This window comes from Pseudochaenichthys georgianus, chromosome 16 (genome assembly GCF_902827115.2).
Source record: "Pseudochaenichthys georgianus chromosome 16, fPseGeo1.2, whole genome shotgun sequence".
Lineage (NCBI taxonomy): Eukaryota > Metazoa > Chordata > Actinopteri > Perciformes > Channichthyidae > Pseudochaenichthys > Pseudochaenichthys georgianus.
This window is the reverse complement of record NC_047518.2, coordinates 22,698,996-22,722,833: the sequence shown is the minus strand read 5'-3', so window position 1 is coordinate 22,722,833 and position 23,838 is coordinate 22,698,996. Positions and strand designations below refer to the sequence as shown.

General features: G+C 39.9%; 1 protein-coding gene across 3 annotated transcripts in view; it reads left to right on the top strand.

The window, feature by feature from the left end:
* The window catches only part of mtbp (MDM2 binding protein), a 29,803-nt gene extending 8,569 nt beyond the window's left edge, over nucleotides 1-21,234 (top strand). The window contains exons 9-23 of one of the 3 annotated variants that reach the window (XM_071205835.1): nucleotides 2,828-2,922; nucleotides 3,153-3,219; nucleotides 3,431-3,548; nucleotides 4,095-4,268; nucleotides 5,871-5,984; nucleotides 10,762-10,926; nucleotides 13,762-13,855; nucleotides 13,945-14,103; nucleotides 14,952-15,047; nucleotides 15,206-15,480; nucleotides 15,603-15,710; nucleotides 15,922-16,034; nucleotides 18,096-18,209; nucleotides 20,701-20,766; nucleotides 20,851-21,234. In XM_071205835.1, the coding sequence (XP_071061936.1) occupies nucleotides 2,828-2,922; nucleotides 3,153-3,219; nucleotides 3,431-3,548; nucleotides 4,095-4,268; nucleotides 5,871-5,984; nucleotides 10,762-10,926; nucleotides 13,762-13,855; nucleotides 13,945-14,103; nucleotides 14,952-15,047; nucleotides 15,206-15,480; nucleotides 15,603-15,710; nucleotides 15,922-16,034; nucleotides 18,096-18,209; nucleotides 20,701-20,766; nucleotides 20,851-20,889 (1,797 nt within the window). In that variant the 3' untranslated portion in view covers nucleotides 20,890-21,234. Of the gene's footprint in view, nucleotides 1-2,827; nucleotides 2,923-3,152; nucleotides 3,220-3,430; nucleotides 3,549-4,094; nucleotides 4,269-5,870; nucleotides 5,985-10,761; nucleotides 10,927-13,761; nucleotides 13,856-13,944; nucleotides 14,104-14,951; nucleotides 15,048-15,205; nucleotides 15,481-15,592; nucleotides 15,711-15,921; nucleotides 16,035-18,095; nucleotides 18,210-20,700; nucleotides 20,767-20,850 lie in introns of those variants that run through there. The other 2 variants (XM_034103529.2, XM_071205834.1) reach the window with 2 other exon arrangements.
* Nucleotides 21,235-23,838: the final 2,604 nt, after the last annotated feature.

Genomic DNA, 23,838 nt, shown 5'->3' with positions numbered 1-23,838 from the left:
GCTTTAAAGTCAAGCTTCAGTTAAAGATTCCCCCTGTAATAAATGTAAAACATGTGATGGAGAATTACTAACCTGACTCGGATGGTTTGTTTCACCAAACCATCTAGAGCTCCATTGGAAGCCATTTGGAAAGGGCAGGCACTTTCAAAAGCACTTGGCAGGTGATTGGATCAATCTGTCTATCACCTTCTATCATGGGCCACTTCTGATTGGTTAACAATGGCTGGTACATGTGGAGCACAGCACTTCTGATTGGTGTGGATGACTGACGCACAAGAAGAAAAAAAAAATGTAAAAAGAAATCGCAGGCATTGCGATTTGATAATCGCATCATTTAAAATTGCGATTTCGATTTAAAATCGATTAATCGTTCAGCCCTAGTCTGTGGTGCCTGTATCTGCAATGACCAAGGTGTGTGTGTGTGTGTGTGTGTATGTGTGTGTGTGTGTATATAAACATGGGTGTGTTAGACAAGGTCTTTGGGATAGTTGGTATACTATAGGCTGTAATGTATTTTCTTATTTAAATTAATATCCAAAACAATAAAACAGAAGCTATGTCAAAGAACTTATGATATACCACACACACACACACACACACACACACACACACACACACACACACACACACACACACACACACACACACACACACACACACACACACACACACACACACACACACACACACACACACACACACAGCCTGTATGCATTAACTTTAATATCATTAGCATTACATATGATTGGTTAAAAAGATGTAGTAAAGGCTAAAGAATGAATTATTAGACAGGAGTAATAATGTGAATTATAAGCAATGTCTGCTTTCTGAGTTTGTGTCTGCCCACAGATAGTTTGAGTCTATCTTGTTGTGTGTGCTCATTATCCACAACAGAGTGCCACATATAAGGTGTGTGTGTTTTTGCATGCTGCTTATTTACAAGTATATGGAGATTGAGCCAGGGTGTGTGTGATCTCATCAGATCAGTGTAAAGAGAAGCAGATGGTGGTGATTGTCTTGGCACACAACAACAACAAAAAACCTCTGAGGACAACAAAACTATCACATCTCCACTCTGCCGGGATAACTGACTGTAAAATCTAAACTATGCTCAGATGAAACCGATTAGGCGTCCTCACTGTCAGGAGCAACACTCGGGATAACGCACACAGAGGCTCAGTCTGTGTGTGGGCAGGGAGTCCACGAGAGCAGGAAGCAAAGGCGTGCTTATACCATAAACGTGCTATATCGTTATCTATTACAGTAAATTAATTTAATATTAAATCACAGTTGAACTATTTTAGGTTGTGAAATCAATATATATGACATAGTTTTTATATAAATAATATGTGTTTATAGCTAATGTAGTAGATGAATAACTTCACAAATCAAGGAGCTGCAAGATTTTTGCTAGTATGTAGAAGAAAAGGTTTTTATTTTACAATGATGCTGAAAATGTTGTTTCTTTAAGAGTTCTAGTGAAAAAGTGTTAATGTTTTTGACAAAAGGTAAAAAATAGTTATACATCCACATGTTCGAAGTGAATGCCTCTGAATAATTATAGCACAGTTACTTTTCAATTAATCTTATTTAGTTCTTCAGTGAGCTGTTTATAAGGAACGCTTTGTATTAATGGTGAATGTTCTGCCGCACAGAGTCCAACTGCCCTATAGCGAATTCAAATGGTGACATTTGGTCTGTCGAGTGTCCTTTCTAAAAACACCTCAACCCTGTTTGTCAGGGAAGGGAAAGGGCATTCACGTTGCACTTTGTTTTAAGATTAGAATAATATTCTGGCTGGAACATTTTCTGCATTCAAAGTGTTGCACTTCCTGCACTCCGAAACCACTTGTCTTTTAAGGAAAAGTACACAGGGCAAGAGCACAGCAATCTATGTAATTATGGATCATATGCAATGCTCCTGCTACAAAAAGCAGCAAATCATGTTGAAATGTACACAAGAACAGGCATTTGCCGTTTGAAACAATAACTAAAGGACCTTTTCTTGTAATGAGGACAGTTAAATGTCAGAGCTCACTGCATTATTCAGTCTGTTCATTATGTTGAGCAAGACGGTAATAAACTTAACCAACTAGTTAACAACACTTGGCCCTGCGTTCATTCAAATCTTCATCTGCTCTTAATCAGTAAGAGTCTATCAGAAATAGGTCGGTACTTCTCAATAAATGATGAGACTGAGATTTCAAGCTCCTTTCCTTGGTATTCTTGTACATGCAAATGACCTGTTTCTCCATGTGACAAATCATTTTAATATATTATTGATTTTCCCACAACTTAATGAGCTCATGGGAGAAGTAGGACAACTGGAGACGGTTGAAATGTAGGGCTTTTCAAAAAATGTGTACCTCATGGGTTCCTGAGTGGAATTTAAATATCTTTGTGTTATTTTTCTGTTGTTGGGCAAGAGATTCGTAGTCTTGACCTTTAGCTGTTTAAACTTGTTATGGTCATTTCCTCTCTCGTCTGACATTTGATCAATTAAACGAGACCAAAAGAGGTTACTTGATAGTGAAAATTAGTGTAGTTGCAGCTCCAGTGTCTTCTGTTATTGTCAAGTAGGTTTAACACCAAGAACAGCTCAAGGTTTGCTGCCCTGCTCAAGGACACTTCTGTTGTATGAGATTCTTTCAACTGCTGGATAGTCTCTGAAGCGGCTGCCTCACAAACCACCATAATTTATTCTACATTTCTCTTTTTAAATGCTGTCGGTTGATAACCCTGTTGTTTTTCCCTTTATCCTCTCTTCTGTCTATCTTTCTGTCTTTCCTTTTTCTCCCCCCCCACTCTCTGTCTGCTGTGTTTGCAGGTCTTCCATTACTACGCACCGGCCTTGGATTTGGTTCAGTTGGTTCATCTCTCAGACCTGCCCAGCTTTCTGATGTCCACAACCCAATTTGAGCTGTATCCTTTCTGAGCAGGTTGTAGTTGAGTGCGTGTGTTTCTTGGGAATCAATGCAACATCCTGCCTTCCTCTTGAATTGACCCACTTCAGATAACCTGATTGAATTAAAGTGAGATAATGCAGCTTCTAATGTTTTTACCGCAGCCCTCTAAGGATTTCCTTTTCTCTAAAGGTAGTTTGTAATACTTTCTTTCCAATATTGTATTGTCCCTTCACCACTGAAAAACAGAAACCTGTCCAGGAAGTCCATGAAAGCTAAACTTCTGTTGGACCAGCTGAGGTCACTGCGTGGAAAGGTATCTGCTCCTAAACAGTTCTCTTGTATGTGCCAATATTGGAAACCATAAAACATTGTAACTTTGATTTCTTTACTTTAGTCCCCAATCTAATGTGTACATGTACAAAATACATACAAAATAACAGCCATAAGATAAGGCTTCTGTATGATTCATTAGATTGAGGGACTGTGTGAGTGTTTATGTTTATCAACTACGTTTTTATCTCCAGGTTGGCGCGTTGTTCAGCTTGTCCTTTATAATCACCCCCATCGCTCAGCCGGCAGCCAGCCAGCTCAGCTCCCAGCGCTGGAGAGAGTCTATCGCCAGGAGACCAAAGTCTTTACCTGGTAAGAAAGACTGTGTTTTTAAAAAGTGATTTTCATTGCCTCGTTAAATAGATGACCGTTTGGCAACAGCAAAGAGGAGCCATATCACTTCCGTAGGGAAATAAATTGGACTACACTGATATAGATAATAAAGCCCTCCGTTGGGAAGCAGACTACGAAGTGGAACTGAATCAATTTGAAAAACACTGCTGACAAAATCAGAAAATAAAATTCACAGTGCGAGATATAACTCAATATAAACAAACCCTTGGGTAAATTGGATTCCTGTGGCAACGGATAAACAATAAACATAATATTAGGGCAGCAAGGATTAGACTCTTGATCAACATTTTTTAAGTAAGGCATAAAGTAATATTGTTTGGATGAAATATGAATACAAAAATAATATAAAACGCTTTCATTACAGCAGCATAGTACAAAAACATAATTAAAAACAATCATACTTAGAGTGAGCAGATATTAAAACAATAATTAATTGTTGTTGTGTGGTGACAGAAGTCCCTTCTTGTGGTGGATGAACTCTGTAATCTCTGTCTGTCCCTGCAGTGCCGGACGTGGAGCTGCGAGGCGAGAGCGCTCACTACCTCCTGTTGGTGCAGGGCTCCGATAACGCTGGGTCGGGAGGCTGCAGCGCCAGGGTGGTGCACTCAGACGGTCAAATCAATGGAGCGGCTGCCATGGCAACCGTCTCCGGGTTTCACAGGGAGAAGTCATCGTCAGGTATATTATTTAGTTGTCATGTTTGTCGAGGACAGTCTTTGTGTGCCACTTTGACACTATCACTTAAATTCTCTAAAACTTCGATCTGATGGTCTTTTTGTAAGTGAGTAAAATAAGACAATAAAACTGTTCTCTAACTCAATCGGATCACTCCAAACGACAGGGGTATCCAGAGTCAGACACTGTAGGGCCCAACTCGGGTCAATTCAATGAACCTTTGCCATTGGCCCTCTGCCTAAGATTTTCATTGACATATCTACACTGTAGCTACAGTATGTACAAATGACAATAAAAGCCTTGAGTCTTGAAACTAATAAGGAGCTTCATATGCCTATGATTTCCAAGTCGTAAAAATGTTTATTAGCAATGGCCATATGGTCAGAATTGACTGAAGGTGTTTAGTCACAGTCAGTGAACAAATATGTGCACTTTGTTTGTGGGTTCAGATCGTCTAAAGATATGACTCGAAGAACAGAGAATCTAACTTTGATGCTAAGGGTTTAAACGACCATAATGTCCTCCCATGTGCTGTGTGTCACACATTGTTTTACTGCCATGATGTAAAGAAAAGCCTTTCAAGTGTCGAAAGCAGTGCTTCTGCTTAATTAGAGAAGAAGCTCTTCTGGCACCATTGACAGAGCGTCGTCATTGTTCGTCAGGCTGACCTGTATCATCCATTGTTTTTCCTCCCTCTTCTCACACATCAATGTAAAGTTAGTACTGTTCCCTTTAGGGTTTCCTCTTATTGTCACTGAAATGAGAACAATCAAAGAGCAAAGGGTATTTAAGAGATGAATGGAAGGAGAGAGAATCAAAGGCGGTGAGAGGAACTGAGCGGATGTATAGATGGATGAACTGGATTGCTGATTGAGCAAAGAAACGTGCTGGTAATGGCTGACTAGAAGTACTGACATGTAAATATTACAGTTTGTTTTGTTCTTTAAACTAAAAGCGTCATTGTTCTTGGGCTTTATGTGATATTCAAGAGACCTACTGTGATATCTCCTCCTGAGAGTTCCCACTGTTGTTAACATGTAATGCAACCTTCAGGAGACATTTTGGAAATCCTTTTAGACTCAAAACAAGACTTTAGAAGGTTATATAACTTTCGCAACGACAGCAGAGTTTTTAAATAAAAATGAAGGTCTTTAAATGCACAGCTAAGGGTTGTTGCACCTGAACAAAAAGCAAGAAATACCTTGTGCCCTAGAATAATGCTTTTAGATCTGTTTTTCCAACAAACCGCTTACACATGTAGTTAATCAACCATGAGTTTACTGCAAAGTAATGGAGCGGAAATCTCGTTTTTTTCGTTGTTTACTCATTTAGTTGTCCTCAATCATCCTAATGACACCTCAACATGGGAGTGGTGTGGTTTATGAATCATTGGTAGCAACATTTCCTTTATTCCCTCTCTGACTCTTTAATCTTTTAGTATATCTCGAACTATTTCAATGTAAACTGAACTTTTTATATTGTTTTGAACTCTCCATCGCCCCTAATCCAACTCAAACATGTCTGCAAGTTCCTCACCAAGTTTCTACACAATCGAATTTTGCAAATGATTCTCTTTTTTAATTCACTTCCTCTCTGTTTGACCAGCAGGAGCCGTAGAAAGCATTCTCTCCACGTTTCCCTGCCTCCAAGGAGAAGGCCTGCTGAAGAGGGAGAGGAAGGTGACACAGGTCCAGACACTAGTACTCAAAGAATACCTCAGTAAGTACATTTAAAGATTCCTGAAATTAAAATCAGATCACACAATGTACTGCAGTTCTGGGGACTGGTACTTCATGGTAGACTTGCACACCCAGTGTGAGAAAAAGTTTTTAGAGAGTACTTGTCCATGGACAAGTGAGTTTGGCAATTTACTTGTCCGAATACATTTTTCACTTGTCCAGAATTGACAAAAATTGGGGCCACTGAAATCTTCTTCTTCGTCATCGTATTTTTTACATTTTCCCACGGTTTTTACAACACCGCTCAACGTAAGTGAGCGGTAAGATTTTACTGCATCACACATAGGGTTGGGTATCGTCTGGATTTTAACGATTCCGGTTCTGCTTTTCGATTCCGGTTATTTTTGTTTCTCGATTCCGGTTCTTTGAGAGGGTAAAAATAAGTCCCATGACAAAAATATATTTATGAAAACATTAAGTCAAATCTGTATTCCTATTTACAAATCACTTCATACTGTTTAATTTCTTACGGTTATTGAATACAATTATATAAAAATAATCTCTGCATTGTTTAGTTAGTTCTAAGTGGTGCAGTTTGAGAATGTACAAAGACTCCAGCTCATTAAAAACTCTGCAGCTAGACTACTAACGAATACAAAAGGAGGGAACACATTAGTCCTGTCTTAGCTACTCTACACTGGCTTCCTGTAACTTTTAGAATTGATTTGAAGGTGCTTCTCCTCATATACAAAGCTCTAAATGGACAAGGACCCAGCTACATTGCTGACTCTCTAATGAACTACACACCTGCCAGAACACTGCGATTATCAGATGCAGGTCTATTAGAGGTCACCAGAAAGAGTCATAAGAAGATCGGTGATGCAGCCTTTGTAAACTACGCCCCAAAACTGTGGAACATGTTACCCAACAATATTAGGGAAGCCAATACATTAGGCATTTTTAAAAGGCTTAATCTCTTTACCAAAGCATTTTTACTGATTTTACACTATTATACTGCACTATTCTCTGTGATTGACATTGCACTATTTCTCTATGTTTTATTCCCCATGTTTTTATTTTTAATTATTTTATCCCACTTTATGCTTTGCTCTTGCTGCTTGTTTTACACTGATTTTATGTCTTATTTTTTACTGATGTAAAGCACTTTGAACTGCAATCCCCTGTATGAAAGGTGCTATACAAATAAAGTTATTATTATTATTATTATATTTATAGCCTATCCTAGCGCATTTCTACAACTCAAAGACACTTGCACGCTTACACATGTCCTGCAATACACATGCTGGCAGCTGCCCAGCTACTCACTGTTTGTAAAAGTTAATAAATAGTATAAATAGCATTTTAATAATTTACTTTCTATACCCTGCTTCATAAACAATACTGACATCCCTGTGCTCCTCCGAGTCTGGGGGTCCAGGGATGTGAGGACAGCGCAAGGACACAGACAGGGAGGCTGCTTCCCTTCATAAAGGAAATGGTGGTCAATATTAACAACACAGGAGCTAAAACGCTTAATAACCTTCATTACGTGTTAGAGACAGAACATAAGAAAGTTTGACAAAGATGAGGCTGTTAAACGGGCTGCGGATCCGCTGTGTGTAGAGAGAGAGAGAGAGAGACGCTGAGCTGCACCGTGCAGCGATCAGCTGATACGGAGCATAGAGAGAGAGAGCTGCTGTCCGCGGGGCTCGGCCTTGCCTCCTGTCCTCACAACTCTTAATCACGGGACCGGAGAATTGTTATTTGTTCCTACTCGGAACCGAGTTTTGCTTCCCAACCCTGCCACTGTGCTACACTTCCCGCCCCGCTCCGCCCCGCCCCCGTCTAACTGTACAGAAAGCGGCGAGATGCATTTCCTTAGGAATCGACAAGCAGAACCGAAACTAACATTTCTAAACGAACAATGGCGGACACGGACAATTTGCGAATGAGTTCTGCCATTTGTAAACTGAATTTATCAATCATTTGTCAATAAATCGGGGCGAAAAACGTCACTTGTCCGCCGGACAAGTCAATTGAAAGATCTACTTGTCCGATATTGTAAACAACACGTCCCGGACGGTGGGACGTGTACTTTTTCGCACACTGACACCTCCTACGTTCTGTAGGAGGTGTGCAAGTCTACCATGAAGTAGGAAAGTGCTGCACTACAGTGTTGTAGTCAAACCACTTTCATCTCTATTTCTGTTGCATTTTAGAGCTACCATCAATCTTTTTTAATTGCTTGCATGCTAATGTATGATAATAACCAAGAAAAGCACCTTGAGCTTTTACTAAGATATGTCAATCAAACTTTGATGCCCCTAAGCAGTATGGGATATGACCTCAAACAGAACAGTAGAGGAGAAAAAGGTTTGAGACTGTCATGCCAACAGACTTCTCAAATGACATGCAGTGTTTACCTTTCTGAAAACCTTTTCTTCTCATCAGGGAACATTTGTTTGGCAATGAAAAAAACGACTCCATGTTGACTTAACGACAACTTGGTTGACCCTGTAAAATGTTCAGAGAAGGTTTTCACAGTTTGATGGGGATTTTTCAGTATAATTACTGTCATTACCAACTGTCCACCTTTTTCAGCCAGCTTTCAATAAGGAAAAACAGAAAGAGGTCCTTAGTGTTGATTCCTTACATACATTGATGGGATCAAATGTCAGTCTTTAAGAGTGTGTTCTTTTGTGCGTGCGTGTCCCAACTGTGTCAATCAGAGCTGCCTGAACTGTCGTCAGTCTGAACTCTCAGCAGCTCTCAGCGCAGTGTGGTGCATAGAAGAAATATCATTATTTTACAGACACACATAATGTCCCCTTGGCTGGCGAAGATAGTGAAACACCATTTGAAGTGGAGCCAGATTAAAGCAAGTGACATTTCTCAGACTTTAGGAAAAGCAATAGGGCTGTTTTTTGAAAAGGCCGTGAGCAGAATGAAGAGTCCTAACAGACCGAAGGCCTTAATGAAATGCAGTGCAATATATTCTGACTTGGCTTTACATTTGGGAAATGCATGGCCTTATAAGTGGCAAAAGTTGAAAGTACTTCACTGAAGTGCCAAAAGTTGTTCTGATTATGTGGAAGGTCACGTGTGATGAGTATGCAACCTGATGCATCGGCATGTTAAGGACTTATTCATTTATAATTTTGTTCACTTTAAGATTCACTTGTTATCCCCCCTTAACCATTTCTAATAGGCCTACATAAGACTTGAATTAAAAACATTCCACAAGCCTGAGTTACACAACAGGTTTAAACCAAGCGGCAAACTCTGGGGAAGAGCTGGGACGCTAATACGGAAGTGTCTCAAACTGCAGTTCATCTAGTGGCCAGTAGGAGCAGTCTGCAGAAGGGAGCAATTTCCATAGACCCCCATGTTAAAATGCCCAACTTTACAGCAGAAATAAACATGTTTACATCGTGGTTCAAAAAACCATATTCTCTGTATAGTTAGATCCCCCCCTTCATTAATATGGATTGGGGGGGTGAATTATTTCTCAACTCATCTGTTTAATTCATATTAAGCCTTAAAGCTTTTGCATAAATTAGGGCGTGGTCACTTTGATGGACACACGTACATGCCTCACTGTCAGCTAACAGCAACTTGTCCACTCTCTGCTAGGCTACAACCATAGAGGCTACAACCTTAGTTAGCTGTAGTTACTGTACTTGACCCTTTAGCCGTGTTCGTGGTGATTGTGCCTTTTAGGGAATATTGTTACAAATACCAGACAATTAAAATGTTGTGCTGTGCGCTTGAATGTACTAACAGAACTTCCAAGAAGTCTAAAATGATAATATTATACATGTTAACCCCGTTCGCAGGTGTTTGTGTGCTTGGTAGCTTAGCTTGCTACTTATTAGCCAGCTAAGGACGTCACGTAACCCTTTATAGATACATATAGATTTTAGTTTATGATTCAGCCTTGGGTAAGACTTTTATAGTCTATGGCTATGACGCCCATAATGCTAAACGGGAGCAAATGTTAATAGGGGACCCAATTATCCCAGTGGTGGTCGCCGGAGCTAACGGAGCCGCAGGGGGCTAGCTCCAGCCGGCGTCCCGGAGCTAGCCCACTGCGGCTCCGTTAGGTCCGGGCGGTGGAGTCTGTCTTTTCTCAACGTGTGAATGACAAGCATTAAGAATAACAAAATATAGCTAATTCTCTTGCATATTGTCTCATTTGATTATGAATGTAACGTTTATATAGGGGAACTACACTGTTAGCAACTTGGTATGCATGTATTTCATGTTAGCTTAGCTTCTTAGCCTGAGCTAGCTCTGTTTACTTCCAGTTCGGAGGCAGCAGGTCCCGCCTCGGCTCCACCTCTTTGCCCTTATTTGGAGCAGGCGGGATTAGACTCTGATGTCACTGTCGAGCCGTTAGTGGCCGACTCCGCCTACTAAGGGTTTCTCGGCAACTCTGCAGAATCCTATGGGTGACGTCACGGACACTACGTCCATTTATATATACAGTCTATGGTTTAAACCAGAGGGGATCATTTTCTTTCTGATTAAAGCAAGAAGTTTTCCTGTTTTTTTCAAATACATCTTTGAAGTTTTAGTTTTGAGTTAGAGTAGTAGTCAAAGGTTGTCCTGCAAGAAATACTTTTTAGTTACTCCTTACCTATAGGTCACAAAGAAGACATCACAAGAGTCTGAGGATATAAAGACTATTGTTACATCATTGATTCATATTGAATACGGTCGAGCTAAGTTTCAATCAAAGAAGCTATTAGTTTCCCAGTCCGAGACAACAAATCCAAATGTTGCCAAAATACAAAGCAGTGTCTGTTTGTGTGCAGGACAGAAAGAAGAAGCCTCGGGCTCGACCTCAGTACCTGTCAACGACCTGAAGGTGATTCTGAGTGTGGCCAGGGAGCAGTATCTGAAGATGACTGACTCCACTCTGCCCAATGCTGCCACCTGTCTGACAGTCGCGCAGGAGAGCAAAGCGGCCAAGAGCTCAGGTATGGAATTTTCACATGCTTCAAAGATGCAGTGTAAAGGTACATGAACACATGTGATTCCAAGTAGTCTCATTTCTGAAACAGTCCACATGATGTCCCTGTGTTTATGTGTATCCTGCACCTTTCCTATTCTGTATTTAGTTCTGCAGGACCTCACATGAAGGATATACTTGAAATTCGTAAGAGGTGAGCAAGTCGGCTTCAGAAGCAGAAGTGATGATAGATGTAAACATGTAGAAATATTTATTTTAAAGTGCACATCAGGTACTTGTTTCCATTATCCCTGCCCACCCCCTGCTCTGGAGATGGGAATGTCAGTTACAGCAATGTAACAGCTTCTGCAATCCATTAGGAATGTCTCATGCATTTGTGTATTTGCGTTGCCTAAAGGTGTGAATGACTTTGTGTGGGCTTTCAAATCACTAACAGGGAGCTCCAGTCTCTTCATATAAAACACTCTGTCATCTCCCGGTACACCTGCTGTATATACTTTCATCATATTTCCGTCCTGCTTGAGATAACCTTCAACCTTCCTGTCTAAACAAGAGAAAAATGTAGTGTGATTATTTCCTCTGTCTGCCAAAAGCTCAGTTCGTTGACCTTGCTCAAGTTGAATTTGGGATAACTCTTCCTCCATTAGGCTACATGTTGCCCATGTTGCCTGTGTACTAAGTTATGTCTTAATTGTAACAGATAATTCTGTCTTATTAATATCTTAAAGATTTTTCCTGGCAGTTCTAAACTCTATTTCTTTCAAGGCACTGTAAATGCTCATCCATCAGCTCTTTTAAATGATTGATCTAATTTGTGCTCCAGCTTTTTGGGCAAGCATTACCAAACAGGGTAGAGCCTCTGAAGCTGAAAAGTTAGATTGTTTTGATCATGTCCATAAAAACCAACTAAAGGCTTGTATCCACACTTTAACTTCCTATTTAGACTTGAAAAGTACTTTAAAATAACTGGGCACAGAATACTTTCTGTCAATAGCTGTTTCACAATAAACAAAACCATATGATTGCAGTTTCAATAAAAGTCAACCTATCAAGGTTTTGAAAGAGAGGGAGTCAACTAATCAATGGCCCAATCCCCATCCCCACAATCACAGTACAAAGGCACATTCTTGCACTTTTGTCCCACTCTCAATCCATGGGGCTCTCGAGCAGACGTTTTGAGGACTTTATGCACACTTTCCGTAACTGCACATTGCTGCAGACTTTAGCTGAGAGTAGGGCTGCACAATATATCGTGTTGTGACGATAATCGCGATATGCGCATGCGCAATATTCACATCGCGTGGACGTGCGATTTTTGTTTAAACATTTAAAAAAAAAAAATGTAGGACTTGCGATATTAAGTAGGCAAATTAACTAAAACACGTCATGTTACAATTATTTTGCTGCTTGCTACAAAAGGAAAACGTGCGCGGCTCTCATATCAGGGGTACTTGAGTGAGTGACATGCAGGCTCTGCATACACAGCAAACCACCAATCACAATCAAATTTCCAAAGCAAACGGACCCGGTGATTAAAGGTAAAAATACTGAATTAAGTAGTTTCATGTGTTTCTTCAGGGCAGTTCGGCGCTGCTAACCGAGCTAGCTCAGCTTGTTGCTCTGATAACTTAAGATCCAGACATCCGTGACTAAAATCCTTCATCCGGTTAAATATAGTTAAAAAAAAATACCAATTGTATAGCATTAAAGTTCAAGAAAGGATGGTTTGTGGGGAAAAAAACGGTCTTTTCTTCAATTCCTGTATGTTTTCATATCGCAAAATATATATCGCAGGGGGGGGAAAAATCGCAATGTCAGTTTTTTCCAATATCGTGCAGCCCTAGCTGAGGGTATAACCTGTGATTTATAGGATATATTACACAGCGAGTTTATTCATTAACCATTTTTTTCATTTAAAGGTCACCTATTATGCAAAATCCAATTTCCATGTCTTTTATACATAAACATGTGTCCCCTCTGTGTAAAGAGATTCTGAAAGCTTCAGGAAAAAAGATTCTCTCTCTTTTTGTCCTGATCCATTTATATAAAAACCTGTCTGAAAATGAGCTGATCAGATTTTGGTCACTTTATGATGTCATAACGATTTTTTGGCTTGTGTAACCATTAGCCAATCACCAACCAAGGTAACCCCTGCCCACCTTATCACCTGAATCTCCTCCATCCTTAACCAAATATCTCTCAGAGGGGCGTGGGGAGTGGCTCCTTATTTTCATCTAAAGTAACAGACAGAGAATCAGCACTTTTGAAACAGGGCTGAAACAGAGGGGATTATGGGATTCTACAATGCATGATCTGTTTGGTATTTCGAACACTTCAGAGACATGTTTTGTATATATCTGAGACCTATAATATAATGATGAAAAACAGTATAATAGGGGACCTTTACATTTGCTTGATGGTGCTGTTAAATAGCATCAAAAATATAGGCTAATACAGACTCAAATAAGTACATTATCACCTCTTTTCCACTTAGTAATGCATGAACATGGAGGATTTAATCAAGCAGAATTTTCTTTTTTACATTAAATAAAAACATCTTTTGACTTTGTCACAACAATGTTCTTTCCTATTTATATCACTTCAAGTCCTTGCTGTCTATTTTACTCAAGCATTTACCAGCTGTAATAAAAAAACAAGGACTTCAGGCTTTAAAGAGGATATTGGTATTGTGCCAATTTCTGAACTACTCATATTTTCAATCATTAGTTTGCAGACAAATAAAAACGGTTTCATGTGAGACCAATATTGAGAGCGACTGGTTCTTAGGAACAACATAATTCAGTGGGAACGACGACTAAGTCTTGATATTCCTTCATTGCAGTTTTTCAGACCATTTCCCACCTGCAGTCCGACTGGCCTGAGAGGAGCGTCCTTCACAACATAGAGAACCTGCAGAGGAGACGACAGAAGAGGAGGTACATGAGAGAGAGAGATAATAGACACATGATAACTCTGTGATCCTAACATAATGTATTTGACTTAAAATTCATGTTGTATGTGTTAGATTTGGTCTGCTAGGTCCAGGCTCCAGTGACAGTCTGCTGGGTCCTAAAGACAGTCAGAAGAGCTCCTCTGCATTACTCGATGCTAAAGAACTTCTGAAACACTTCACATCTGATGGCCTTCCTACTGCTGAGCTGCAGCCTCTGGTCATCAACAGAGGGTAGGTTCACTCCTCTTTTCTGCCTCCATCCATTGCACTGACTAGCCCATACATGTACTGTAACCAGGCCTTCACACAGGCAGATTAATGAGACAAACAAGAAGTTAGGGCTGCTCGATTATGGCAAAAATCATAATCTCGATTATTTGGGTCAATAATTGATATCACGATTATTAAAAACGATTATCCATTTACTTTGAAAACATCAATTTATTGTAGAAAAAAATGTTTGAACAGTATGTTTTTAACAGTTGATTACCCTGTATAATTAAACTGTAAAATGTAATAATAATAATAAAAAAATAATCGTTTTATTTCGATTACGTTATTTTCGTAATCGTTGCAAGCCATAATCGTAATTGCGATTAAAATACGATTAATTGAGCAGCCCTACAAGAAGACACAGGCAGACAGGATCACAAGCGGAGGACCAGACATAAAGATTGTTATGAAAAATAACCATGAAGGAGGTAAACAGTGTCTGTGTTGTTTTAGGGTGGTCCTGAATGACAGTTAATGAGTCCTTAATGAAGATTTGATTACGACCATTAGCCTGGTACAGTGAGCTTACAACCTTTTTGTAGAAAAATGATTGAGATGGAAAACAAATCATTGCTCTGCAGCAGAGCACTCTTCAGTTACAGTAGTGCTAATAATTATGTCAGATCAAACGGTGTGTTTTAATTAGTGACATTTGTATTTGTGGTTTAATAAGGGGAAAACAAACACTGCCTTTTCTTTGACAAACTTTTTTGTTTCTCCCACCCTCTCTTTCTTTTTTCTCGGTCCCCCAACCCTTCTCCCCTTCCCCTACTCCTCTATATCTTCCACCTTCTCTTTCTCTTCAGTATTAATGTATTTCAGATGTCACCAGACCTTTCCCCTGGAAGAATCAACCAGATGCCCTTCAACCAAGCCTCAGTGTCACATTACCATGGCATAGAGTAAGTTCCTATAAACTATAGAGCGACCTTCAGCTGAAATTATATTTTTTAATTGCAGGCAACTATTAAAGCTTTATAATAATTGGCAGAAACACAACAGTCACTAGGCTAAATGTCTTCTTTGTTAAAATGATCCTTTTTTTTTCTTTTTCTTGTAGGTACTGCCTGGACAACCAGCGGTCCTTAGAGCGAGATCAGGGCTTTGTTAAACTCCAGTCCCGTCTGATTCGGTACGAGACCCAGACCACGTGCTCCAAGGAGCCCTGTGCCCTCCCCTTCACCCTCAGCCCCGCCCCCTCCCCTGCTGTCATGTCAGAACCAGGAAGTGTACCGGATGGAGAAACTCTGCAGAACGCTGATGTAGCGCGACTTAAGCGCAGTTCGTGGGACACGGACATTGTCGGAGGTTATCCTCGAAAGAGGTATGACCATGGTGTTTGCTCCTAGTTAGCAACAAGAATTATTAGAATGACTGGATTGTGGTTTATGGATTATAAGTATTAGCAATGTTTACTAAGTTTGTGTCTTTTGTGTGAATGATCCAGGCTGGTGAAGTCGAGAGCAGCGAATCCCTCTGTTCTCAGAGCAGCGGCAGCAGTGGGACACACCCGGTCATCAGGTCTCTACAACAACAACCCAGCAGATCCAAGTCCACATCCTCAGGTAAACAAAAGCTTTGGGATTCTGTTTTACAGCGGGTGGTAGGACTACTGTTGGTACTGCATTTTCCACAAAATATTATTCAAAACACAATTCATTCCAATCCCCAGAGCAGAGATAAACATTACTCTACTTCTTGTTCTAATCAAACATGCCTTTGTCATGATGGTAGTTGAAGTAGAGTTATATTAACTTTCCTGACATTACCCCCCAGGTTTGGTGACTCTTCCCTCTGCTGACAAACCTAAACCTGAGCAGCTGAAGACACATCATGAACAAACAGAGGACACCACTTCCAAAGAGTCACGCTCCCAGAAACACAACAGGGTGAGTTATTCTGTGTGTGGGTGTCTTGTCTAAAAGGGATGATGTGCTGTGTCCCAAAGAAAATAGGTATTACGATTACTTCATACAATGGTTGCCCTGGACTTGGTACATTACAAAAGGAACTAAAGAATATATTGCAAGTTTGTACTAAACATCAAATACACTTACGTAAACAACATGAGGAAGAATGCAAAGGATCGTTATTGAAGTTTCAGGTTTCCTCTGTCATAACAAAGGTATGTTGTTTCCTTTTCTACCTAATTTAACGTTTCAACACCTTTTTAAAATATCAACGCTCCAGTAACATGCTAATGTTAGCATTGCCTCAGTATCTGGAGTTAAACACAAAAGGAGCCTTGTTTGCTGGACAGCTGTGGTTCCTCTGCTTTTATTTAATGGGTAGAAGGATAAATCGCTGAGACTAAACAAATAAAGCTGCTAATGAAGGCAGGGGCACTGTGTTGTGTTCACGGTGCCATCTGAAAAGTTGGTTGTTACCAGCGGCATGGTTCACCTCTGTATAAAGTGAAACTGGTATACTGGCACATTAATGATGACGAACTTACAATACCTTTTATCACATTTTAATGATGTTGCCACACCTGCAATTCTTCAGCAGTGAGTCATTTCATTTCATTTTTCATTTCAATCTTTATTTCGAAAAATATCAAATGTGAAAAACAGAGTATTGTTAAAATTTAAATTTAAAAACAGTATTTATCCACATTCATGATAATATTTATATATTCAACAAAAAAAGTCTTCATATTAATAATAATAATAAATCATATGTGTCCGAAAGGGAGCAGGAGGAAGCAAATGCTTATTAATTCCCACCCCTTACTTTATCAATGATTGTCCTTTAAATCATTATGCAAGTTATTCCTACTTACATTTACATTTATACATACATATACAATAATTTCTCATCTTCAATCACCTTTCTTCATTCTCATAGTTTTTCAAAAAAGTGTTTCTGTACATCCTTTTAAACGGAATTATGCTTGTGCTTTGTTTTAACTCCTGCTCCAAAGCATTCCATAAAATCACCCCACAGATTGTTAAACTCATACTTCTCAGAAGTCAAATGTTTTCATACTTTTAAATAAAAAACCAAAGTAATAAATCGTAGTTTTCTTTTAATATCCACCTTAAATTTAAATAAACAGTTCTTTAATGGAATCAACGAAGTGTGTAATGCTTCCACTTACCACAACAAACTACATACTGACAAAACTCTCCGTCTTTTGAATAGCACTGAAAGTTGTGCAACAGCTCCAGTTTAGATAACTGCTTTATGTTTTGCATGTGATCACTGTGAATGTGTGGGCAGCATTATAATGTCTCCACTGAGGCACGAATAAACTATTATCATATCACCTGCTGCCTGCCTCCACAGGCACCAGACACTCGTTTCTCTCTTGTCTTTTGCATATTTGTGCAGTATAGTGTGAAATGACAAAAAACATATGCGGATACATGCATGATTACACACACACACCATCCCACACACACACACACCGTTTCTTTTGTCCCACGTACAGCTCACAATCTGCATACCGACCTTGACTTGTTCTGATTCCTGATTACCATGCAAACAGGCTTATCATCCAAACTGAAGAAAAGGGAAGAGCAGTTGGCCCCATTCAGAAATAATGATAGCAGTTTATTCAGGACAGAGATTAAAAGCTGCCTTTTTCCTCATGAGGCTGAATGCCACAGATGATTCCTCACAATAATGTATGATGTGTCATCACAACAGTCGCTGTGACAAGATTAAAGGCAGATTTATTTATTTCAGGAATGTGTTTTCCGGTAAAATAATGGTACGTTTGTAACTGCGACCTCACACTGTGAATGCAAAGGCGTAGAATTCTGTGCAAGGACGTCCTCCAAAGTGAAGACTATTTGACTTCTCTTCCTTTTTAAAAAGGACGGCGTGCTAAAATTAGTTTCTCTGAACCTGGTTAGCGTCTGGTGCTGAGGGAATAAACACAATTCTATTCAATGTTTTTACAAGTGTATTAAAAATCCCTGTCTGTTTGTCTTTTGTGTCCTCAGATGCTGCAGGAGGTAGTGGCTAGAACAATCAAACACCATGGGATCGCTGCAGAGCATGAGTGCTTTGTGGCCTGCAGCAAAAGGCTGTTTGATATCTCCAAATTCTATCTCAAGGTTAGTCTGAGAGCTGCCCACACACGGTCAGCGCTGTCCTCTCACTTTGATACTTTCTTTATCCCTATACTCCTATCCTATCAAGGACTTGTACTGCATTGACCATATGTCGTGTCAGAATGCTAATAGGAACAGTTTGCAGACAGCCTTTCTGCTATTATTGCAGAAAACCCCATATTTTCATTTATTCTCTTTTGTGCCTCTTCGTAAATTGGATTCAGGTGTTTTTGTCTGATAGAGTACAAATAATGGAGAAAATAAACAACTTGCCAGCAGTGGCGGGGAAATACTATAAAGTTGTTTTCCAGAATCACGTCATTTTATGATATACTCTATTTTTTATATAATATAAACATTATCAATGCTGTATTAGCCTATATTTTTGATGTTATATCTAGCAGAGGTAGAGCTCATATATCTCCTTGTTAGACGGTTGAATATTGTAGGAGATGCTTGATTGTTTATTTTATTCTACGTTTTAGTTTTAAAGGTCCCATGTCATGCTTTTCCGGTTATTACCCGTCCCCTTGTGTGTTGTGAAGGTTTTTATGCATGTAAACGGTGTGCAGAGTCAAAACCCTCAAAGTACACCCTGTAGCGAGTAAAACTCTAACACAGAAAATACCTCTCGAAAACGCCTCGTTGAAGATACGTCATTGTCCATTGTTTACTTCCTGGGTATTGTGACGTAGGAATGGCCAGTAGCCGCGCCCAGAGCTATGACGCGATACGGTCATGCGTTACCCGGAACCAAATGGACCAATCCGTGGAGCCGTTACGTTACGTCCGCGGAGCCGTTACGTTAAGCCCCCGCAGATTGGTCCAAATTGACCAATCCACGGACTTCCTCACACACACAGTGCAGGCAGCTCTGCTGATCTCTCCTCCCTGGCTGCAGGCTGATAACAGACAGTTGGGATCGCGGCGCAATTCTCTTTGCAGACCCATTCTCACAGCGTTTATCAACCTTTTTCTTACTCAATATCAAGCCACACTTATTGTTTTTACTTCGGCTGTGACTTTGTGTGTGCTCAGGGTGAGTTTGGCTGTGTTTCGCTGTGTATCGCTAAACAAGGAAACCACACCTCCACGGAGCTCAGCGCGATTCACAACGTCCCGACCAGAGCACACTGTGCTCACAGGGAGGGTGGGGGCTGGAGCTATTGGAGCTACAACGAGCCGTTAAAGGCAGAGAGTGAAATTCAGTCATACAAGTAGTTTACAGAGATGCTGTTTGAGAAACCAATGTGAGTTTGGAAAATTGCACAATATAAATCTATTCTAGTAGACCTCAACAGTGGAATTATGATTGGAAATGGCCATGACATGGGACCTTTAAGTGTTTTTCTTTAAGTATATATATGAATTCACCCATTTATTAATTATATGTTTTGGGGGGGGGGGTTGGACCCGTCCAATTCCAGTTTTGGAAAGTCTGCCGTGGTTCCATTCCATTTCATATAGCTGTGACGCTCAGCGTCACCTTGTCGCACTGCCACTCCAACATCCAATCACAGGGCTTGATGACTAATCACGGGGTTTGTAAAGCAAGGCGGATGTTGTAGTCCCAAACGATAGCTGGAGATTCTGGGTAGTGTAGTGTCTTCGGAAACTGTAGTGTCTTAACTCCGAAAAAACTATTTGTTTTTCTGAATCGAAGGTTAAAAACACAAAAGCATTGTACACAATTTAAACCAATCAATATACAGTAGGGTATTGCGTTCTCATCCTCCTTGTTGTGTGGCCTTTAAGCAAAGCAATAGTTGTTTCTTTCAAATAATGACACTGTATAATTATAACACAGACAAAGTGAACCTTTGCAAGTTTAGAAAAACATGTCCTCTGTACATTTTATCTCTACTGTGCTAAATACTTTTATCCGATTACAATTTCCATTTAGCCTAAAAACAATCCTATTTTAAATGGCTTTTTAATTAGTTAAGTCATTAAATCCCCCAAATTCTCACAAACACTACAGAGGAAAATACTCGAATAGGCCTTTTGCACAGAAGAGGTAGAGCTCATATTGTAGGAGATGCTTGATTTGTTTATTTCATTCTAGTTTTAAGTGTTTTTCTTTGCCTGTCTTTGTACACATTTGGCAAAACTGAATGCACCGTGCTTTATAGGACAAGCATGTACCGGGGCTGGTTACTACACTCAAGAACAAACATTTAGTTTTGCAAGTAGAACCCTAACCAGACGTTTTACATATAACTGTCACAAAACAAAGTACAAGTACATCATTTCCCTTTTAAAGTGTAGGGAAGATAACAGAAATGGAAAAATTATATTTTGAGTTTCTTTACTTGAATATAGTATTTAGATAAATGTACTTTCTTTTTTTCTCACTGCTGTTCTACATGAGTCTCTTCCCAGTTAAAATGTGTGAGTCAGTGACATAAAACATTTGATCTTTATGATGTAAACCCCATGCAATTTGACTTTACTGTCAGTATGAGTTATTTCCCCCTCTATTGTTTGATCCCAGGATCTGAAGACATCTCGGGGTCTCCATGACGAGATGAAGAAGGCAGCCAGTAGTAATGTTAAACAGGTAACCACACCAAACACCAAAAGCTCTCCATCTGTTCGTTGCTCTGAACCTGGACCTGCTAAAAGTGATTTCCTCTCGTTTCAGGTCGTTGACTGGGTGTTGGAGAAGACCTCAAAGAAGTGAACGCGGTGTCGAAGAATAATTGGCGAAAAACACATTTATTTTTGTTTTATAACAAGGGTTTCACCTTTTTAAAACAACCTGCACCTGTTGTAATTTTTTTTGTTTTTAAGCCTAGATTTAAATTGTAATGTTAAGCCTATTTTAAGGAACTCAATCCTTTATTTAATTTTATTGTGTCACTACGAGTGACATATATTTTGTAATTGTTGTTGTCTGTCCATATCTATTCTGATGTACTCCAACAGCATAAGGTTGTCTTTTCTATGAAGCAATTTTCAAACAAGATTTTATATAATTTTCCCACTTGTTTGTTTCTAAATACTCATATTATATATATTTTATCGCTTTATAAATGTACATATTTTATCTTTTAACTTTCTGTTACATAATAAAATATGTTTTTCTTATTTTGTGAACAGTGTGACTTTCTGATAACAACCGGAGCTTGTTTGGAGAAAATATATGAGTGTGTGTGTGTGTGTGTGCAGTGTGTCCTGTCCTGAGAAATATGCGTGAGATGGTAGCTGTTATTCAGACGGTGAAAACAAAGCGAAGAGCAGCGCAGTACATAATGCACTGCGATTATCAGTCAGACTTTGTACAGACTGATGGGGAACACTGCAAAGATTTCTGATGAGATGCGACACTACCTGCCACTACGGTCAACAGTTCCTCTGAGAGTAGCTGGCTACAGGTTTCTGGCAACAAGAAAACAAATCTCCTCCATGCCATGGTAACATAAGGATCTGCTTAGTCTTATGCATTGTATAGTTTCATTCTGAATTGGCATAGTGTTACCTGCATGAATAAGATGACTATACAAAGACAATTGTATGACTATGCACGAGAATCCAATTTCTTCCTCCCCAAATATGCTGAAAATAGCTGGTGGACTGTTGAATTTACTCCCATTTTATTTGGATGCAGTTTGTATTGGCAACATTTTGTATTTTTTTTAATATCTTGGTAATGATTAGGAATTTAACTAATGTTCATTAACATTTACCTAATGTTCACTTAAGCCCCACGGACCCGGTTCCCGGGCCGAAATCGCGTCATTTGCAGGAAACAACGTCTAAGGAACCTTAATATTTAATAAACTATGAATATTTTATATCCATATAACGGGAAAAAACTCTTAACTGATCTTTTTCATTTTTTTTTATCAAAAAAAAACACAGTGCTAACAGTGACCCTCTGAAGTAGCCCCGAGCGAAACATACTAACCCAGGGGTCGGCAACCCCTGGCACGCGTGCCCGCATTGACACGCGGCACCGTAACCAGTGGCACACTAGGTGGAATAAGTGTTCAAAATATTTAAATTGTATTTTCGGATCCTGAACGAGACCGCCGCCAGAGACCGCCACCAGAGTGCGTCTCCCCGTTACCTGCAGAAGGAAGCCATGCACGCAACGCAGCCCCGCTCTCTTTATCTCCAGGTGACTTTCTACCGCTTTCCTGCGTGGTGCAGTGATGATCGTTTCCCTTTATAAATCACAATCGACTCGAAATGCGGTGCAGCTTTTGCGGGCTTCACGTAACGCCCATATTTGCCTATAAATAGTCAAAGAAACGCCCATTCATTCATTCATTTTGACTGACTTTATGAAGAAGATCGCAGGAAATGACGACAGAACAGCTAAAAATGACATCTCACACCGTGTCAGATTTTGGTTATTGTGGGGAGGTCGAGATAAATCAGTTTGGTGGATGCAGTTTGAACCAGAGTAGCAGCATGGAGGTCGGATCGTCACCAAAATAAATAAATAAGTGGTCCGAAAAAGGTTAATGACAAAAATAATACACATAGCCTTCCTCAGGCAGTGTGTTTGTACCGGGGACAGGAGACCCCCCTTGATGAGAAACTAAGAAATGATCAGGGAATCCCTCCGGAGTGGTGTCATGACGACTGGATCTGAATTATGTTTTTGTATTTGGTGGTTTGTGTCCCAGCTGTCGATCAGCTGTGCGCAACTCTCCGCTACATCCTGTGCATCTCAACCCAACACACTCTCACTCCCTAAGCGTCCAGGAGCGACGTTTGGTCAGTGTCCGTGGCGTCCAGTTGTGACGCTCCTAGGCTCCTTCAGCGTCATAAAGGGACGCAAATAGCTTTCAACTGATTGCAATGTATTCCCATCTGTGGCGGAATTTGACGCTCATGGAAGCACGGCATTCGTTTGTGCCGGCTGCCCTTAAAGGCAATGTGAGCGTCCATTCCTATTGGATAACGGAGAATTGTACACCCGGAAGTAAGTATTCCTCTTACTGTCGATTGATTTTACAGTGATATCTGCACTACTCATCGACTAAAAAACACCAGATTATCCTTGTTAATTACACAACATTGATTGGTTTAAATTGTGTGCAATGCTTTTGTATTTTTCCCCTTCGATTCGGAGAAACAAATATTTTTTCGGAGTAAAGGATGGCAGAAGACACTACACTACCCAGAATCCCCAGCTATCGTTTGCACCATGTGCTCTGTTTGACAAACCCCGTTTTTGTTCACCATTCATTCCAATGGCTGGCATCTATGTCACGTGATCTTTAAATTTCTCCCTGCAGAAAAAGAAAACATGGCCGAACTTCGTTTTATTCTCGGTGGAAAATGCCTATTTTAAAGTTAGTTTGGCCATTAAAATGCGTTTTGATGTCATTTGATGCGAGAAATATGAGTTGTTATTTCAGATTATGTGTGCAGTGAATGTACATGATCTTTAGTTTGCTAGTTATTACGAAGATTACTTCAGGAAATCGCGACGTTACCATTGTCATTGTTACCAAGGTGGTTGCTAGGGACGCTATTATCGATATTATTTCTGTTATGTTGTGTAACTGTTTAATGGTGTTATCTTTATTGCTACCCCCTTCCCCGTCAATGTATAGTGTTGGTCCACAGCGCAAACATATTAGTTTAACAAAATCCGCATCTAAAGATAGCCTAC